Source organism: Sciurus vulgaris (genome assembly GCF_902686455.1).
Source record: "Sciurus vulgaris genome assembly, chromosome: 2".
Lineage (NCBI taxonomy): Eukaryota > Metazoa > Chordata > Mammalia > Rodentia > Sciuridae > Sciurus > Sciurus vulgaris.
In genome coordinates, this window is record NC_136462.1 from 39,357,224 (window position 1) to 39,379,302 (window position 22,079).

At 37.2% G+C, this 22,079-nt stretch overlaps 1 protein-coding gene across 4 annotated transcripts in view; it reads right to left on the bottom strand.

The window, feature by feature from the left end:
- The window catches only part of SYNE2 (spectrin repeat containing nuclear envelope protein 2), a 320,339-nt gene that overhangs the window by 214,700 nt on the left and 83,560 nt on the right, over window positions 1-22,079 (bottom strand). For all 4 annotated transcript variants that reach the window (XM_079126272.1, XM_079126271.1, XM_079126269.1 and 1 more), the window contains exons 7-11: window positions 19,782-19,963; window positions 15,803-15,999; window positions 10,058-10,158; window positions 7,744-7,845; window positions 5,225-5,362 (exon numbers count right to left, since the gene is read on the bottom strand). In XM_079126272.1, the coding sequence (XP_078982398.1) occupies window positions 5,225-5,362; window positions 7,744-7,845; window positions 10,058-10,158; window positions 15,803-15,999; window positions 19,782-19,963 (720 nt within the window). The remainder of the gene's footprint in view (window positions 1-5,224; window positions 5,363-7,743; window positions 7,846-10,057; window positions 10,159-15,802; window positions 16,000-19,781; window positions 19,964-22,079) is intronic.

Genomic DNA, 22,079 nt, shown 5'->3' on the forward strand with positions numbered 1-22,079 from the left:
CTCGGAAGTAAAAAAAATCATGTACAGTCTTGTTTTACACACAATAAAAGTACATGTTCACATAAAATCAGTATGTATTTTGCAAAAACATCTAAAGTAAAATGATACACACTAAACACTTCAAAATGATGACTTATAGAGAACTAGGAATGGAAAAGAAAGAGTGGGTATAAAAGGAAATAACCACATAATAAAACACACAAAAACAAGAGCAGGGCCTTGCCCAGACCCTGGCACCATGTATGAATGGAAGAATGGAGTTCAACACAACCCCCTGCACCACATCGGGGCCAATTAGACACATGAAAGCCACAGCTCTTGACTCAATCAGCTATCATGGGAAGCAGACAGGTATGTGGTTACAATGAAGAGTGGCAGGTGATGTGACGGAGCCAGCCAGCAAGAGGCGCTGGGGGCAGGGTGTGCAAGAATACTAGACTGATGAATGGAATTCTTTTTTTTTCTTGTTTTTTGTAGTACTGAGAATCAAACCCATAGTCTTGTACATGCTAGGCAAGCACTCCACCACTGAGCTACACTCCAGCCCATGATCACAGGAATTCTTGAGCACAATAAAAATCCATCTCCTGGGCTGGGGTTGTAACTCAGTGATACAGCACTTACCTATGTGTGAGGCACTAGGTTCAATTCTCAGCACTGCATGTGTGTGTGTGTGTATGTGTGTGTGTGTGTATGTGTGTGTGTGTGTATACATTTATATACATGTATATATGCATAAATAAATAAAATAAAGGTCCTCTGACAAATTTAAAAACTAGTCTAAAAAAAAAAATCCAGGCTGGGGTTGTGACTCAATGATAAAGCCCTTGCCTAGCATGCATGTGGTTCAATCCCCAGCACCACATAAAAAAAATAAACAAAAAAATCCATCTCCAAGGCCATCTCCTCTCCTAACTGTGGCTTTTTATCCATATTACTCGTGTACTGCTTTTTAGTGGTATTCTCCTCCCAAAGACACCACTCTGAAGATCAAACACAAATCAAAATTTGATTCACTCAAAGTAACCTCCTCTGATGAAGGTGTGTTAAGTCTGCACTTTCTCTTTCTGTGCTCTAGTTCTACTGAATGAATCAAGACTATTCTTAGAGATAAGGTGTTTTTACTTAGCGGGGAAAGTAGGCAAAACCTGCATATTACATGGTATTCACTTCATTATTAATTCATTCAAAAACAAAAAGACAGTTACGCTTTTGGTTTCTACTAAGGCAGCAAATAATGTAAGCACTAAATTTTATAGGATTTTTCACTTTGCCTTTTGATTTTTGCCTGACAAGTTTATTTTCTAAAAAAGTAAGTAGCAAAGGCAATTCTACAATTTTAAACCATTACGTATATGCCATTAAGTTTCCAGTTGGAAACCAAGAATCAATATTTTAATGTAAACAAACCTGCTTTTCTTTTTTCAGTGCTAGGGATGAAACCAGAGCCTCACGAATGCTAGGCAAAGGCTCTACCACTGAGCTACATGCCTAGTCCCAGCATGTTTCAATTATATCTAATTATTTGTGCATTTTCCAAGAAACAAAGAACAAACCAGAAAATTGATAAATCTTTGAGTTAGAGGCTAAGAAGGATAGGTCCAATTTAACTATAATTCTTTGCATAACTAAAAGAAAACTGCATATATATGCATATTTATATTTATATGCATATTTATACATATATATAATTTTTTTTAAATGAAACCAAACCTGTGCTCTTTACTCAGGGTCACATTCAAAATATTTATATAGTAGTCAAAAGAAGAAAAACAGAGACAATGTTTACCTTTCATTCCTTTCCTTTCTCACTTAACATAGAAAACAGGTTCCACACTTACTTTCTCAGACAAGTACTTTTGAATTGGGTTGAAAATTTACATAAGATCTTATCAGGTCAAAAATAAAATGATTTCTTTTTCTATAGCAGTCTTAAAATGAAACCATTACTAGAATGCTTTAAGATAACCCTGTTCTCAAACTACTAAACCAAAAACTGGATGATACTGAGTTTTATACACTTGATGACTTCAAAATCAGCATGTCTCATTTTGCTACAGTGAGAAAATGAACTGCAGTCTACTTGAATAAGAATAGAATTCTCAGATACTATCAATTTGTAGCACTCAATCTTGTAAAATAATTCTTTTTTTTGTGATTTTGCTCATTATCTCAGATATTTTTTCCAAATCATATTCTGGGAACTTAGGCCAGGTCTCTGTGTCCTGGAACAGGCTGAACTGTACAGACACTCTCTTCTTCATTGACTTTATTAAGGACCTGTCACAGATAGCTCTTGTCCCTTTACAAGAGTCAGATCTAAAGCTGAGATCATCAGGTACAGATGGTACAATGAGCTTGCCCTCTGATTGGAGGATTCCCGAGGTACACACTTTTCTCAAAATTAGGTCCTCAGAAAGGATGGCTCTTTTAAGCCAGGAGACAACTATTTAATTCAACAAATGGTGTGGAAAATATATTCAGAAAACAGGCTAACCCTTCTGACCACTAAGCAGAAATCAGCAAACATCTTCTGTTCAAGACCAGAGTAATAAGTGTTGACTTTGTAGGCCATATAGTCTTTCTGTAAATTCATTAAAAATTATTTCATTATCAATTTAAAATAAGTGGATTTTATGATATGTAAATTACACTTCAATAAAGTTGCTTGTTGAAAATGAAGGCGAAATAAAGACATTTAGAGATCACACACACACACAATGGAATATTACTAAGCCATAAAGAAGAATAAAATTATGGCATTTGCAGGCAAATGGATGAAGTTGGAGAATATCATGCTAAGTGAGTTAAGCCAATCCCCAAAAACCAAAGGACGAATGATCTCGTTGATAAGCGGATGATGATACATAATGGGGGGTGGGAGGGAGGCAAGAATGGAGGAAGGAGGGACTTTATAGAGGGAAAAGAAGGGTGGGGGGGTGAGGGGGAAGAAAAATAACAGAATGAATCAAACATCATTACCCCATGTAAATGTATGATTACACAAATGGTACGCCTCTACTTCATGTACAACCAGATAAACAAGTTGTACCCCATTTGTTTACAATAATACCCCATTTGTTTAAATATTTGTTTACAAGAAAGAAAGAAAGAAAGAAAGAAAGAAAGAAAGAAAGAAAGAAAGAAAGAAAGAAAGAAAGAAAGGAAGGAAGGAAGGAAGGAAGGAAGAAAGAAAGAAAGAAAGAGTTAAAGGAGGTTTTAGACATGAGGAAATTGGCCTCAATGGAGACCAAAATCCATAGGAGGAATTAGAAGTGGTAAATATCAAGACAAATATGAAAGATTAATTCCTCTTAAAATAATATTCTTTAAAATATATGGTTGTTCAAGGGAAGGAAATTATATCATGACACTGGGTGCTTTAAAATATATGTTTATGCCACATATATGATATGCATGTCACAAATGCATTTGTATATAGAACAACTAACTATAGGATAAAGAATGGGAGGTAAGTGAATCAGTTTGATGGTAAGAATTTCACATATTAAAAGAAGTTGTACAATAACTAAGGAATTGTACAACTATGAGCTGACCACAAAAAGTGTGGCTGTCTAATGTAATCCCTAGAACAACCCCTAAACACACAATGGAAAGAGGCAGAATGAAAAAGCCATGGGCAAATTAAAATGAAACTCTACAACAACAGCCCTAACAATTCAAAAGAAGACAAGAAGGAAGAAATTGGAGATACAAACAAACAGGGAATAAACAAAACAAAAAGCAAAATGGTGTACCTATTTTGAACCATATCAACAATTACATTAAGTGTAAATGAACTAAGCACTTCCATTAAAAGGCAGATTTTCAGAGTGGATAAGAAAGTGAGATCCAATCCTGTGCAATCTTTAAGAGATGCCCTGTAAATACAAAACTCAAAGGGGTTAAAAGTAGACGAAGGAAAGAGATGAGCCATTTAAGCAGTTGGCATCAGAAGACTAGAAGGACTCCATTCATATAAAATAAGTAACCACTTTTTAAAAAAGATAGCATTACTAAAGATGAACGGGTATTTCATAATAAAAGTATCAATTCACTAGGAAGACACAACAATCATAAATGTGTATATTCCTAACAAAGTTTTAAAATGCATGAAACAAAATTTGACAGAATTAAAAAGAGGTTTCTACAAATTTTAAGACCTCTTGGCAGTTGACAGAACTGGACAAATTCCAGTCTGATCAACACTAGTAACCCACCTTGTCTTCATTGATATTTACAGACTAATAGGTACTAATTGCAGAATACACATTCTTTTCAAATGTCCATATGCCACAAGCAGGGTCAGAAATCAAGCCTTCACAATAGCCAGATTGTGGAACTAACCTAGATGCCCTTCAATTGATGAATGGATAAAGAAATTGTGGTATATTTATACAATGGAATATTACTCAGCCATAAAGAATAATAAAATTATGGCATTTGCAGGCAAATGGATGAAACTGGAGAATACCATGCTAAGTGAGATAAGCCAATCTCAAAAAACCAAAGGAAGAATGATCTCGCTGATAAGTGGATGATGACACATAATAGGAGCAAGAATGGAGGAAGGAGGGACTGTATTGAGGGAAAAGAGGGGTGGGAGGGTAGGGGGGAAAAATAACAGAATGAATCAAACAACATTACCCTATGTAAATGCATGATTGCACAAATGGTGTGCCTTTACTCCATGTACAAACAGAGAATCAACATGTATCCCATTTGTTTACAATAAAAATAAATATATAAAAGTAAAAAAAAAAAAAAAAAAAGAAATCAAGCCTTAATAATTTACAAGATGAAAATCATACAGATAGATTTAGACTTAACACACACATATCCATCCTTACACATTCTTTCTGGGTTTGTCCCTAATCCTTTCAAGCATCTATTGATATTGACACATGATGGTAGAGAAGAAGCTGCAGGTCAACCAAATCACCTACTGTGGCAAAATAGGCATCATCTACCATGGAAACCAAGAATAGCTGGAAAATATAACACTGGATAAGTTTGCATTGATGCACAATGCCACAAATTCTTACTTAAATTCAACTACTCTCCGAATGACACTATGGAAAAAATATAATACTATCCCGTTTTCTGATGCAGCATCTATCCTGTATTTTATAGAAATCTTCATGAAAACCTACAGTAAAGTCTTCATCCAACAAAACAAAGATGCCCCATGAAAATGTCCTTCAAGCCCACGTAACACAGTGACCTTGTGGCTGAGGCTGTCCCAGGCTTCTCTCAACTGTACTTCATCTTCAGTCAGCTCCTGCAGATCCCTTATTAGAGACAGCACTTCCAGGAAGGGTACTTTTTCTTCATCGAATGACTCCACAAAGGACATCAGGCTCTACAATTAGAAGAATATTTTAAAGGCTGAAACATTTAATTCCATTTATAAAATGTAATCTGCTCTTTTAAGGTCCACACCTAAAGGTTATATTTAAATTTTGACTTAGACAAAGGTAAAATCCCTGATCCCGGTACCCTCTCTCTGGTCCGATTTCTTTCTTCAGTGCATCCTGATAATTTGGGTGCCAGTGAAACGACGTGAGTCTTGGCTTGAGACCTGGGGGGCAATGTTAGATGCCTACCGGAACAGAGCACCCAGCTCTAGCGTACAATCATGATGCCACATGCAAAACATGGACTGGTTTGTCCTCCCAAATACGGGTTCACCACAGAATAAGGACAAGTACAGGTGAGAATTATATCACAGCAGCTGGCATGCATAAGCAATTTTCAAAGTGTTTTTGATTAACTGAACCTCAGGCAATTCTTCCAAATTCATTTTGTACAGATCAAAAGACACTTTCTCCCTACCACCCCAAATTTAATTAATGAAGCTTTTCTTGGTTCTCATTTGTGTGAAATGTCAGTGTTTAAGAGTCATCAATTCTGTCAGACACAGTGGCACACCTGTGTAATCCCAGTGACTCAGGAGGCTAGGGCAAGAGGACCCCAAGTTCGAGGCCCACATGGGGAAATTAATGAGACCCTGTCTCAAAAAAAAAAAAGAGGGCCAGGGGTGTAGTTCAGTGGTAGAGTATTCCTATGTTTAAGTCCCAGTACTTGGAAAAAAAAAAAAAAAAAAAAGAGTTATCAATCCCTTAAATATTATTTATATAATTACTGGTGATTTCTAATTAAATTTTATATGAGATGGGCCTGGTGGCATATCCTTAAAGTCCTGGGGCTGAGATGGAGGACTGTTTGAGTCCAGGAGGTCAACCCTACCTCAAAAAAAAAAAAAAAAAAAAAAGGATAATTAATTTATTTAACTTCTTTCTGATAATTAGTAACTTCGTAAGCTCTTTTATTTAGGAAAAATGAATCCATTATACATTCCTAAATCAAAGATGTGTGCCTGAACAATGCACTTCCAGTGAACATTGAGCATCTGGTAAACAAGAAGAAACTCAGACCAGAGCTAAAAAGCACAGGAGTTCTACACTGTTCCAACAAAACGAGAAGAGAAAGTCTTGTCTCTTCCTTCCCCAATGGCTCCAAATGAAATGGATGGTATGGCACACAAGTCAGCCTTGGAAAGGCTGGATTCATCCATCTCCCTCTCCTCACAGAGCAGGGAGGCCTCAAGTGCTAATGGCTGTGAGGGCTCATGGATAGTATTCCAGCTTCTCCAGAACAGAGAGAGGGTAGGAAACACAGAATTGCATAGAAAAGGGACTCTAAGGTAAGAGGACTGACACACCTTCACTTCAGCTCCTTCGAGATTCTACAGTGAATAGTCACTAACCCTGGAATAGCAACAGGATACAAAAAGAGCAAGGGCTTTAAAGCTACACTCTAATCAAATCCCACCCCACCCTTTAGTAGCTATGTAACCTTAGGTAAATCATTTACTCTCTCCCAACCTTATTATCTTCATCTGTCAAATTGAAAGAATACCAAATTCAGCAATATGTCTTAACCTGTACAATACTTATCAGCAAGGTGCCTGGTACACAGCAAATGTTCAATATATGGTGACGATGGAAGTTATCATTAGGGCAGGGGATGTAGCCCAGTGGTAGAGCACTGCAGCAGGCACAAGGCCCTAGATTCAATCCTGAGCACCAAAAACAAATAATAATAATAATAATAATAACAGTTGTCATTATTTCCTAAAGGATTCCTTGGTTTGAGGCCCTGTATTGTAATTCTGGGATGCCCCATTGCTTATTTCCCAGTTTTTCCTTTCATTCAATATTCATAATAAAAAAGCATGTTCTGCTATAAACCAGGGATTGGAGAACTTTCACTGCAAGGAGCAAGACAGTAAAGATGGCCTTATAGGTCATGTGGTCTCTTTTGCAGCTACTCAACTTGAGTGTAGTGTGAAAATACCTACAGACAACGGGCATGGCTGTGCTCCAATATCATTTTACTTATAAAAACAGATGTCAAGGTTCATGGGCTATAGTTTGCCAGCTCATGCTATAGAAGCTGGCTGCACAAAGTACTCCAAATACCAGTGGTATCAACAGCTGCAGGGACCTTGCTGGAAATTCAGACTCCCTGCCCAGAACCACTGAATCTGAAAATGGATTTTAACAAGGTTATACAGTGATTCAAATGCACATTAGTTTTAGAAGCACTATTTTATTATTCAGCCCTAAAACCTGGAGTTGACCTAATATTTAAATATTTAACTCAGAGTTTTCTAAAAAGGTACAAACTATTCTTCCCTAAAACAGTAAACGGCAAATAAACATTTAAAGTCACACTTACATGATACTTTTTAAAGTAAGTCTTGCCTTCTGACTCCTTCAGTGCCTCCTGTAGCTTTTGCTCTTGCACAGTTAGCCAGGTCATAGCATCCTTTACCTTGCTCTGTAATTCACACACACACATACATATTTAAACTTTACCTTAAATAGACTTGATGACTTTTTTTTAACAGTAAAATTAACAACTTGAAACATCAGTGAAATAATGTCATCATTATACTCCAATGACTCACTGTGCCTAAAAGTAATTTTGCTTATTCATATAACACTTTAAATTTTAAAATAGATTGAAAATAACATCTAAACATCACAGTGAAGTTTTTTTTTATTTAAAAAGAAAAAAAAAAATAAAGCAAGCAAGCAATGACCCTCTGTTTTTGGTCTATCCATTTCCATTATTCTTCAATTCCTGAGAACATTATCCTAAATCACTGCTTTATACTAGGCATTTTAGAAGAGTGTTTCCAATCAATCTAAATAGGGAAGAATTCAAGAGATGTTCACTCCCTGAGAAAAACACTGACATCAAAAATATCTTGAACAAACATTTTAAAGGTCCTAAAATAATACTATTAAAGGTTTTGATTATGCTATCACATGGAAGTGAGCAAAAATTATTCTTTTCTAGATTCAATCCTTGCTTAGGTGGTAGTTTGCTTACATATGGAAGCAGACTTCAATGTTAGAGGATAAAGCAGAAGATATACCTTATTTCTAATCTTTTTTTTAAACCTTCATTTGAGTTTTTTCTAGTAAGCAAGAGTGTTTCTAATTATTTTTGCATTCAATTTCATGGACAGTTGAATTTTTCATTTTATTTTCTAATATAAAAATTAATTAGGAAAGAGTAGCTCCTCAGCAGGTCAGAAACAAGTGAACTGAATTATAAGCCCAGCCTCAGCTTGAGTCTCCCTTCCAGAGTCAGCAACAATCTGGGCTTCTTGCCTCAAATATCACAGCTGGAAAAACAGAGGCCCTGTTCATCAAATAAAATGCATGGAAACACACCTGAGAAAGTAGTTCAAAATAAATTTGAAAATAATGTTCATAAACATTTCACTAACTTCCCAGCACTTTTGTATCTTCCTAGAATCAGAATAAGGGCTTTTTTTCAGGTCAATAATTTTTATGAAATTTCTACCCACACTCTGCATAACAGATGGAGAGTCAAAGGGAAATATTGAATAATCAAATGGTAATTCAAGAATAATCCTAGCAATTAAAGAATATCTCAACAAACAAGGATCAAAGGTAGAACACAATGTTTCCAGTTATACAAATGACACAATTCCATTTACATGAAGCTAAAACAGGCAAAATGAAAATGTGCTAAAATTAGATGATGATAATGGATGCACAATCATGTAAATAGACTAAAAACAATCGGACTCTACACTTCAGTTGTATTTTCTGGTATATCGATTACATATCAATAAAGCAAATAAAAATTATAATACACAAAAATTTGTTAACTCTCAAATTGTTCAAAGGCTAGCATCATTTAATTTGACCCATATAATATTTATCTAAAATTCATTTTATTTATTTGTTTATTTATTTATTTATTTTTGGTACCAGGGACTAACTCAGGGGCGCTTAACCACTGAGCCACATCCCCAGCCTTTTTTATTTTTTTATTTTGAAACAAGGTCTCGTTAAGTTGTTTAAGGCCTCACTAAATTGCTGAGGCTGGCCTCAAACTTGAGATCCTCCTGTCTCAGCATCTCAAGTCCCTGGAATTACAGGCATGTACCACCACCATGGCCAGCTAAAATTCATTTTAGATAATTCAGTAAAGCTTAAGAAATTATCACTTTTAACTTAGAAAAAAAAATGGGTAGGAAAAACTAACTACAGTGAAAGAAATTAGAATATTGGCTGCCTGGGACTAGTAAAAGAGACAAAAGGCACAATGGAACATAACAACTGGAGTATGGTTTATAAGGGTATATGCATTTGTCAAAACTGACTGATCTAAGCCAGGCATAGTGGGGGAATGCCTGTTCATCCCAGCAGCTTGGCAGGCTGAGGCAGAAGGAGTGCAAGTTGAATGTTAGCCTCAGCAACTTAGTCAGACCCTGTCTCAAAATGAAAAAAAAAATTTTTTTTAATTAAAGGGCTAGGGATATGACTCCATGGTTGAGTGCCCCGAGTTCAATCCCTGGTAAAAACAAAACAAAACAAAACAAAAAAACACTGTTCTATATAATTAAGTTCTTTATGAAAGTCATAGCCCAGTGTTTTAAATTGAACCATTAGTAGTATACATCAAAAATGATTTCATTTATAATGCATTTATACTGATAAAGACATACCTGAGTCGTATCTCCAGTGCCAGAAGCATCATTGGAATATTGTAGAAACTGTGCCACATAGGTCATGATCGACTTCTCATCAGGGTTAACAACATCCACGTCTGCAAGACAGACCACACTACCAATTAGCTGGAGATACAATCTGCTATAATTAAGACTCAAGAGCAAGCTATTCTATAGCCTATGCCATCAGGTTCATAGGCTCTTGAACCAAAGTAGCTGAGTAGCCATGCCATCTCTCCCCACTCACCCTTGCTCCAACACTGGGCAGAGGGTTTCCATCTAAGGCCACATCTGCACAATCCTGGCATGAGTATGTACATAACCTCAGTTTTCTTGTTATAAAGTGTCTCTGTGGCTGCTGTATGTGTGAGGCCCTAAGTAGTCAGGAAGGTAGAGAGAAGAAAATTGAAGCGTTCCCTTTTCTAGAGATATGGTGCAGAAATTCCCCAGCAGTACAGGAACAGAGAGCAACTAGAATCAACTCCTGACACATCGCTCTAGGCAACTGTGCAGTAAAATATTTCCAAAAGTATACATTATATAAAAGACTTGTTCACAACATTCACAGAGTTTATTCACTCATTCTTGAAACAAATTTGCTGAGAGCCTTCTGTGGACCAGGCTTTGTGTTGCATTAAAGATGTCCCTGGCAAAATAAGTTTGAAAACCATGGACTTCACACAGATTTAAAAGCTTTTAAATTGTTTAAGTGCAGGACTTCTCCAGTCATATAATAAATCAAGTGAATCATAAAATCAGAAAGAAAGAGGCTAGGGTTTAGCTCAGTGGTAGAGTTCTTGCCTAGCACAGGGAGGCACTGGGTTTGATCCTCAGCACCACATAAAACCAAATAAACAAAATAAAGGTATTATGTCCATCTACAGCTAAAAATATTTTTAAAAATAAATCGCAAAGAAAGAGACCCAATATGTCATAGACAAAACACTTAATTTGGCAACAAAACACTTAATGTGTCCTTGTTGCCAAAAGAACTAATATGGAGTACTGAAAAGGAAATCTTCTGTACTTATTAATTCAGTTAAATTCAGAGGAACAAATACTTAAAGCTAACAAAGGTGGGTAAAAGGCAGGAGCTACAAAGACATTTCAGGTACAGTCCTTGCCCTCGGGAACTTTACGTTTCATCCCTTTGTTTATTCAACAAGTAGATGCTATATGCTCTAAGACACTCTCTGCCCCTCAAAGAGTTGATGGTTACAGAAAAATAAAAGATAGATATAACACACTATGACGTTTTAGTGAATGAATTCACTAGGCCCAAAGGGTGCTATAAGTCAGCTGAGGAAGAAAGTAAATTTAATCCATATACAAATAATATCATTCAAGGCAGTAAGCATACAAAAGTTGTCAAAAAAAAAGTTGGGGCTGAGCTTTCAATATTAGAAGGCTTCCTAAGAGTCGATTTATTCTTCGTTCAAAGGAAAAAGGTGTAAATATCAAGAGATGGATAAAATAATGATACTGGCTTGACTAGATATTCCTTTTTAGATTCTCATTTTATATGAAGCCATGATGCATTAAGATTAAATGGTTTAACAAAATTGTATCAAAGGATAGGGCTGGAGATATAGCTCAGTTCACTGAGTGCTTGCCTGTCAAGCACAAGGCCCTGGGTTCAATCCCCAGCACCAAAAAAAAAACAAAAACAAAAAAAAAAAAAAAACAAGAATAGTCCCCTTAATTGAATATGACTGTGATATTTGGTTTGCATAAATAATCATAATGCATCTCACATTTTTCAGCTATAATTTAAACTACAATAAACTGTGGGCAATCATTCATACAGAGGAAATTTGTTTTTATTATATTGTTTGTTCCATTAACTGTCTAATTATTTTCACATACTAAAATTGAAAAGAATATAGCCATTAGGGAGGATAAGACAGGAGGATCACTTAATCCCAGAAGTTTGAAGACAGTTGCACAACACAGAAAGACCCCAACTCAAAAAAGAGAGAAAAAGAGAAAAAGAACTTCTGTGATTTGCAGAAACACAATATAAGTAATTTTAAAGGACAATAATCAGAAATAGGAAATTAGAATAAAGCATGAGAAAAATGAAGTAAAAATATCTAACAAAAAGGAAAAGAAAAAGAAAGGGGGAGGAAATTAAAAAGGGAAAAATAGAGGGAAGGCAAAAAAAAAAAAAAAGTCAACAAGAATTAATCAATAATTACATGGGAAAACAACAAGAACAACATGAAACCAGACCAATCCCCAATTGACACACAGAAATATGGAATCATTAGCCTAACTGTGAATTTAGAAATGTCCCCTAATTTGGCTGGGGGTATAATTCAGTGGTACAGCACATGTTTAGTATGCACTAGGCTCTGGGTTCAATCTCAAGCATCAAAAAAAAAGAAAAGAAAAGAAAAGAAAGAAATATCATCTAATTGAACTCTCAAGAAAACCAAATAGGCAAGCCTAGGTAGATGAGGATATGTCCAAGGAACACAGGAGACAACTGAAAGAGCTCCCAATAGCCAATGCTTTTATCTTAAAACAAATGAAAAAAAAATTTGAGCACTAAAATAAACAAAATAGTATTGGAGTACAAATACCAAGTATAAAATAAAGTATCAATAAGCCCATACTCTTATAAATGCTTGAATAAAAAATAAATAAATGGAGGAGAACAGACAAATCTGTGGAGAAGAACATCAAATAATTCCTGCGGATAACCTGCCATTGAGGAAGGCCAGCCTAATTCACCTAAGTATGGGTGGTTTCCCTGCAAAGAGTATGGTACAAAGAGGAGGGGGAAACCTAGGGGACATTATAGCTCAGTTCGAGGTCAGCATCAACAGTGGCAAGCCATGTGCCCTTGAAACAATGTGGCAAGAATAGCGGCTTGCCTCTAGGCCTTCCTCCCAAGACCCATGATCACAAAGCTAAGAATAAGGGGGAAATTAGAAATCAAATTGGAATAAAGGGACATCCTACAAATACCTGACCAGCAATCTACAAAACTGCCAAGGTCATAAAAAACAAAAAAATGTAAGAAACTGTCACAGTCACGAGTTGCCTAGGAGACATGGAAACTAAATGTAATAGGGTCCCAGGGAGCATTCTGAAAGAGAAAAAGGTCATTAAGTAAAAACTAAAGGAACCCAAAGAAAGAATGGTTTTTAATTGGAATGATATGGCAATATTCCTTCTTTAGTTATAACAAATGTACCACACTAATGAAAAATGTTAAGAATGAGGAAACTGGTATGAAGTATATGGGAACTTACTGTATTAGTTTCTCAATTTTTTTTTAAATCTAAAACTATTCTAAAAACTGAAGCCTGTTTAAAAATAAATGAAGCCAGGAATGGTGGCACACACCTGTAATCCCAGTGGCTTGGGAAGCTGAGACAGGAGGATCTCAAGTTCAAGACCAGCCTCAGCAACTCAGCAAGGCCCTAAGCAAGTGAGTGAGGCCCTGTCTCTAAATAAAAAATTATAAAAGGGCTAGGGATGAAGCTCGGTGGTGAACTGCCCATGGTTAAATCCCTAGTACCAAAATAAATGTCTAATAAAAAATAAATGGAGGAATGAAGTAACAATACTTGCTACAGCATTGGTGAATTTTGGAAACACTATGCAAATTTAAAGCAGGCAGTCACAAAATATCATATATTTTATGATTTAATTTATGTGAAATGTTCAGAATTGGCATGGGGAGACTAGAAAATGGGGAGTGACTGCTAATGGTCCCAGGGTTTCTTTCTAGGGTGATGAAAACGCTCTAACATTGATAGTGGTGGTGGCTGAACAATTTTGTGAATATATTACATTAAGCTATACCCTTAAATGTGTAAATTGTATGAAATGTGAATTATAGCTCAATAAAATTGCCTAAAACCAAAAATATTGAGTTAACCAGTAGACAGAAAGCTTAGCATGCAAGAGATTGTGAATTCAATTCCTAGCACCCAAAACAATTATATATGTGTGTGTGTGTGTGTGTGTGTGTGTGTGTGTGTGTGTGTGTGTGTGTGTGTGACAATACCCAGTCTCCTAGTCACTGGTGTGCAGGAGCCAGCTGGCTCACACCAGCTTAAGAGAGCTGAATATTAAATGTTCAGTTGTTTTGTAAGTTGGCTTTTAAAAACAATCATCATTAAAAATGAAACTATGCAAATACACAATTAAATGATATTAAACACATGGGTGATAAATGCTCAAAACTTATTTCCCAATTATTGTACTACAGTTTACTAGTATTTATGGTTGGGGTTATTCATGTCCATTGCATTTGTATGGTGGACATAACATAATGGTGTACTGCTCCACATTTTTTCCCAAATCTAGGCTCAGTGACTTTACAATGGTAGCTTGACATCAGCCATATCAGTAGTATTTGCGTCAAAAAAATATGTAAACAAGGGCTTGACTTGTTCTTTTACTGACTGTTAAAAAAAATGGATGGAGAAATTGATAAGGATATAGATAAATCCTAAAAGTATGTCAGATCTGTAGCTCTTAAGCTGTGATAATATAAAAAATTCAGGAAATATTTTTCCAGTATTTGATTCAGCAAAGAAATAACTCATATCACACTGAGGAACAAGTGAAATTTTGACATTCCTCTTCGCTATTCCACTTAATCATTAACATAAAGGAAATTATCAACCAACATTCATGTCAGAACTACACTTGTTCAGCAAACTGCAGCCCCAACTTGCCTGAAGCTGGATTGTAAGAGCTTGACAAAAATGAACAAAAGCACTTTGGGGCTGTCTGAAATTTACAATAATGCATATCATATATTTTATTATTATTGCCAAATTGTGTCCTACACATCCTTTGCCTCAGTAAAATTTAAAAGACGTATAGATGTGTCTGTTTCACATTGTTTTGGAGAGCCAGTCACTGAACATACTCTGGTGATAAAGCTGAGACTAGAATTTTTATCTCTTGATCTGCTGGTTCATTATAATTTTCACTAATCCTGTATACTTCTTTTTATTACTTTATTTTTTTTTTTCTTTTAGGGCTGGGGACTGAACCAGGGTATTATGCATGCTGAGCACAAGTTCTCCCACTGAGCTATACCTCCAGCCCTGCCTTTTTTCAACGTCGTTTTCTTTATATCTATTATTTGTGAAACAACAGAATTCAAAGTAAAGTGCTTTTCAGAAAAAAATCATTTTCATCTTGATTTTAAAGTCTTGATTAGATGAAGTGAAAATAAACTGTGACAGTGATCTCTGCAAATACAACTGGTCCAGTGTTTAGGGCTTTCTGGTTCACAATCCAACCCAAATGATAAAGGAGAGCCAGTGGCAAAGCCTGGTCCACCACACAAGGAGAGCAGGGGCAGCAGCAGTTTCTGTGCCTGGAGGTTCCATTTTAACAGAAGGAGGAAATGGAAAGGGGAGATATGTAAATGATCATAATTCAAGACTCAAAGAAATACCTCTTGAGAGATTAAAGCAGAAATAACAGAATCAAGAAGAACACAATAGAAGGAAATTAAGACCAAGGCTCGAATTATTCCCAATAAAGTCATTGTTTGCTTCCAGCTGTGGCTTCACCCTTGCAATTACTGAGGTTAACTAATTGGTAGGAATTCCTCGTTTCATGAAATTCAATAAAGAGTTTAAGCTAAACCTTCTAGGTCCTAAACATAATGTTCTTGTGTTTGCTCATGTAGAGATATTATTTTCAAATCAACTTCATTGTTGAATCTTTACAAAAATTGTTTTAAAAAGAAAGAAGCTTCTTTACCTTCTGGATCCAGCAATTTGGGGATTTTTAATTCTCGTTCTGCAATTCCAAAGGCCTCTTGCAGATTGTCCTTGTTGGATCTCTGCTTCACGCGCTTCATGTCAATTAGGTCTGGTCGCAAGGCATGAATGACAGCCAGAAAAGCCATCCCATTTCTCCAGCTTGACTTAAAATCTGTCACACTGACAGACTCATGCCTATCACAAAAGGACATGATACATACTGTAAAAAATAATAGATCAGAACGCTTCTACTATATTCAATGGTAATTAAAACATTTCAGTGAATCAAATAACTGATATAAACCATTCTATAAAAACTTTTATTTTAATCTTCTTATCAAATTAAAGTATAATGTCAAGTTATACTGGACCTCTGCTACAGGGGCAAGAAATGTAAATTCTCAAGCCCTTCTCCATACCTAACAAAACAAACTCTAGAGGTGGGCCCAAAATGTGTGTCCTTCAAAGCCCCCAAGGTGATAATGATACTCCTTCAAGTTCACTACTCTTCGTTCACAATCTGTAGGCTCTAGACTGACTCTACATACAGTTACAGTTCTTCACTTGAGAAAACAATTTTTCTTCTCACGGGAGCAAATTAAATGACACACTGGGCTTAATAAAAAGCTAGAAGCCCACGGGATAGATGGACTTTGTGGTTCCTTGGTTTAAAAATCTGTCACTGTGAATAAATGGGTAAATGAAATGTAGTCTATACATCCAGTGGAAGATCGACCTGAGGAAGGAAGGAAGTGCTAAGCTGAGATGTGATATGCATGAATTTGACTGAATTAAGCCAGCCACAAAAGGCCACATTCTGTGTGGTTCCACTCACACAAGACAGCTAGAGCAGACGATACATAGACAGAAAACAGAAAGGTGGCTGGGTGCACGCCTGTAACCCCAGCAGCTCAGGAGGCTGAGGCAGGAGGAACCAAGTTCAAGGCCAGCCTCAGCAATTTAGGGAGGCCCTAAGAAACTTAGCGGGACCCAGTCTCAAAATAAAAAATAAAAAGGGCTGGGGATGTGGCTCAGTGGTTAAGCTCCCCTAAGTTCATCCCCAGTACCCAAAAAAATAAAAATAAGGGAAAAAAAAAAAAAAAGAAAGTAGAAAGGTAGATGCCAGGGACTGGAGGGGGAAGAATGGAAAGTTATTGTTTAACAGGTACGAAATTTCAGTTGTACCAGATGAAAAAAAAAAAATTCCAATGATGGCTAGTGGTCATGGCCACACAGCAATGTACTACTGGGTGCCACAGAACTATACAATTAACAATGGTCAAAATGGTAAATTTTGTGTCACATATCATAACCTCTCTGGCCCACCAGGCCCCTGCCCACCTCTCCCATCTCTGCATGTCCCGTCTCTTACAGTGCTATTGCCACGCTGGCCTCCTTCCTCCTCATGCTGGGATGCTCTTTTCCACAGACCTTCACACATTTACCCAAAGCCTTCCCCTTCGGGTGTCCTTTCAAAGGTCCCTCCCTAGCAAAGCCCTCCCTGGCCACTTATGCCAAAGGAGATCCTCTCTCTAACCATCAACAATTCTGACCACATCATAAATCCTGTCTCGTTTTGTTGCCAACTGTAATTATCCCAGTTCTTCATCTGTTTCCCTCCTCAGGATGCAGATCCTTGAGAGGCAAGGCCTTGTCCTTCTTGTTATCATGGCAGATTCATCTGCAAACACTGCCTGGCATGTAATGGGAGCTGCCTGTATGTACACATAGATTTTCAAATCACTCATTTGACACATTTCTATATTATATATCTCTATATTTTATAAGAGGTTAGCTGCCAACAAAATTTGAGAATATTCCAGAACAACTACAATTTCCTTTAATCACTTATAAAAAGTCTAAAGAAATTCAATGGACCAAAACTACTCAGGGGGGCTGGGAGTGTAGCTCAGAGATACAGCACTTGCCTAGCATGCATGAGGCCTTGGGTTCCATCAGAGCCCTGGAAAAGGAGTGCAGGAGAGGGGGGCAGGAAAGGGGAGGCAGGAGAGGAAGGGAAGGAGGAAGAAAGAAAAAGAAAGTGAGAGAGATTATGTTCCCTGGACCACCAGTTAGAAAGTACTGGGAGCTAGGACTTCACACCCAGGTACTCTGACTTCAGCATGTGCTCGTAGACACTAAGTTAAACTAACAGCTAAAGGAATGTGGTTTGGAGCTAAGGACAGGCTCAGATTCTTTCCATGGAGCTGAGGGGGCCACAACCCAGCTCATCACTGATGAGCAGGCACTGTATCAACAGTACCAGGCCGTGAGTTTAGTTCTGCACTGATAAGCTGAAGCCAGTACCATGAAGATGTCGCTGCTGGATCTTCAGAGAGGGCAAGGTTAGGCTGGGAATGATTGGCAGGATTGAAGCTCATTTAGAAACAGAGAATGTGGCCTGATTCATCTGTTTCCCTAAGAAGAAAACACAACATACTGCAGTATAGTCTTATATCAGAGTTCCAGAAAAATCACAGAATATTGAAATACAAGTCATCTAAAAATATCACCAATGATGGCCCAAAATAGGATGAATCAAGATGAATTACTTAAGAGGTGCTGCATCTTAAGAAGTTTAGCATCAGCTCTATAGTTGAAAAGTAATGAGGAACATGGAGAAAAGAAACACTGTGGCAAAAATATGAGGCTTTGAAAAGTTATTTATTCATCAAGTAAATAAATCTGATAAAACAATGACTTTTGTACATGCGGTTTTGGATAAAAACTAAAATTTTCTCTAGAGAAAGTTCATTTAACATATTGAAGACCTGTAAGTTGTGCATGTTTGTGAGTGAATAACAACTTAAGAAAGGTGAGGCTGAAGGCGGAAAGGAACCTCTATCTCCAACCTGTCATTAAGAAGAACTTACTCAGAAGTCCCCATCTGAAAGGCCTCAGCAGCATATTTATGGCTCTACTTACCTGGACAAGGCTACCACATGATAAGGAATGCCTCTGGCACCCTACTGTTTTTCTAGCAGGGAGAGCTCCTACATCTTTTTTTTTTGGGGGGTGGGGGGGTACCTGGGATTGAATTCAGGGGCACTCCACCACTGAACCACATCCCCAGCCCTATTTTGTATTTTATAGAGAGACAGGGCCTCACTGAGTTGCTCAGTGCCTCACTTTTGCTGAGGCTGGCTTTGAACTTGTGATCCTCCTGCCTCAGTCTCCTAAGCCACTGGGACCACAGAGGTACGCCACCACACCTGGCTGATCTCCTACATTTTATTCCCTCATCCTTCCTAAACTCCAATGGCTGGAATAACCATTGATAATAAATAGAAAATGTTTCCCAACAGCAGAAAACATTTCTTTAAAAATAAATTATGAGCACTACTTTCCCTTTATCAACCCCACTTTTAAAAAACACATTCTCTCTGGTTTCTTAGTTTTCCCAACTGAGTTGAGTAATAAATAATAAAGTCTTTATTTCTAAGTAATAAAGACTGTGGTCTCTCTTAATACAATCATGACAGCATCAAGAGGTAACGATGTAGTGGTTATTCGTTCACTTATTTGTTAATACATTCAACACACATTAATGGAACACTGAGCATGAACTCCCGTTTCCTAAGTCCTGGGGATACATAGTCACTTAAGACATAGTTTAACTTTTAAGGATCTCATAGTGTGGTAAAATTCTTTAAATCTAAACCCACCTTCCAGATGCACAGAGGAATAGTACCTAAAGGGAATTTTCACACAGTAGCAGACCACCTAAACAAGCATGGGAGTAAGTTCACCCAGATATTTCACTTTCTGGCCTTCAAAACCAAAAGTGGCCACTCACGAACCTCCGTATTTGGAAGATTCGCTAAAAAAGAGAAGAAAGACAGAATTTTTCTCTTTAGGAGTAGGAGGCCTTGGGGTAGCTGTTATACCCAGTTAGCCTGCTCTTCAGGCCTAGAAGTCAGCATGTTGGTGGAAATCATGGCCCTATGTGTCTCTTCTAATCCCAGCAAATGACTTACGTGGCACATTTTTCTTGAGCCCATAAGAGAAGAGCTTTCTTTGCAGACAACTGCCATTTTGCTTGGACTTTGGAGCATCTCTTTGCTGGAGGACTTGAGGTAGGAGATGAATCAGACATACTCATATCATCCAGGGAAGGTTGATTGTAATTGCAAGAATGAGATTGAGCAAGCTCCTCGATCTAAGGAAAGCATGATCGTCAACATGTATAAAATCATGTTACCAGCATTGAGTCAAAATCTTCAGTCAAAAGAACACCTAAAAAAGTACTCTGTAATAGTGACTGCTAATTCTTGGTAAAGGAGTTCTGGACAAATCCTTCAGTAACAGCATTTGTCATCTAGGTCATACTTGGGCTTTCCTGTAGTCTGGACTTGGGTCATTCCTGGCCTTACCCAGGTATGACATCCCACATAGAGGGCAAGCACTGTTCATTCCCTGAAGCCCAACATCTGCCACACTAAACCAAACTAAACTAAACTTAGCTCCTGGGCTGCAATATCTTTAGAGACTGGACCAATCAAAATGTACCTGGATCATAAAACATCAAGAACAAATGTACAGGGCTGGGGTTGTGGCTCAGTGGTAAAACACTTGCTTAGCATGTGTGGGGCACTGGGTTGGATCCTCAGCACCATATATAAATAAATAAATTAAATAAAGGTATCGTATCCATCTACAACTAAAAATATTAAAAAATAAATAAATGTACACACAGGAAAGGGGAAAAAAAAAAAAAGTCAACCCCATGGAAAACAAGTCCCAAGAAAGAAAACAAAATTGCCACTGAGTACATGAAAAACAGTCCAGTAAGTAATTTTAAGAAAGCTAGCCTGGCATGGTGGCACACCTATAATTCCAGCAGCTCGGGAGGCTGAGGCAGGAGGATCGCAAGTTCAAAGCCAGACTCAGCAATTTAGTGAGGCCCTAAGCAACTCAGTGACACTCTGACTCTAAATAAAATATAAAAAAGGGTTGGGGATGGGGTTCAGTGGTTAAGAGCCCCTGGGTTCAATCCCTGGTCCCAAAACAATGGTATTAAGTAATTTAGGAAAGTTAAATGTATTCAACAAAAGGATAGCTTTTTCTATATAGCACAGGTTTAAAACAAAATCACATCCAGAGATGGTGAAAATATAAGAAACCAGATTTTTTTCTTTTAAGTACTGGAATCAAACCCAGGATTTTAAGCATGCTATGTAACTACTATCTACCACTGAGCTACAACTATAGTCACTTTTAACAGTTTGAGATAAGGTCTTGCTAAATTGCCCAGACTGGCTTGGAACTTGTGATCCTCCTGCCTCAGCCTCCAGAGTAGCTGGGATTACAGGTATATGCACCATGCCCAGTTGTGAGAAACTGGATATTCATATTGCTAGTGAACACACCAGTTGGTTCAAATTTTTTGGAGGGCAACATGATAATATTTACCCAAAACTTAAAAAGATAAATTCACAAACACAGAAGTATTTAATACATTTTTATCAAAAACTGACAATAACCATATAATCAATAGTAATGCATGAGCCAGGTACATGGCACTTGATTGCAGTCCCTGTACTCTGAAGGCTGAGGCAGGAGGCTCCCTTGAGTCCAGGAGTTTGAGCCCAGTTTGAGCAATATAGCAAGCACCCATCTCAAAAAAAATAATTATAATAATTATAATTATAGATGTGACCAAAAAAATTAACAAACTTGATCTAATTGGCACTCATCTGATAGGCTCTGTACTTAAAATGGCAGAACCAATATTCTTTTAAAGTGCAAACTAAAATCGACCATGCTAAGCCATAATGTAAGTCTTGGCTTTTTTATTTTTATTTATTTACTTTTTTTTTTTTGGTACTCGGGATTTATTTAACCCAAGGGAGCTTTACCACTGAACTGCATCCCCAGTCCTTTTCACTTAAGAATCTTGCTAAGTTCCATAGGTCCTCCCTAAATTGCTAAGGCTGGCCTTGAACTTGCCATCCTCTGGCCTCAGTCTCCCAAGTCACAGGGATTACAGGCATGAGCCCCATACCCAGTTAAGCCTTGGCAATTTTGTAAGACTGAAATCATTCAGATGATCTTCTCTGACCACACTTAAATTTTAGTTTGTAACAAAGTTAAAACAGACAAAAATCACCAAGTACTTGGCAATTAACTAATACATTTTTATATATGTATGGGCCAAATGAGAAATCATAATGAAAATCAGAATATATTCTGAACAGAATAATTAAATTATATTAATTAGAAGAAGCAATATTTTAAAGATGCCAATCTCTTCCAAAATGTTCCATATAGTCAAT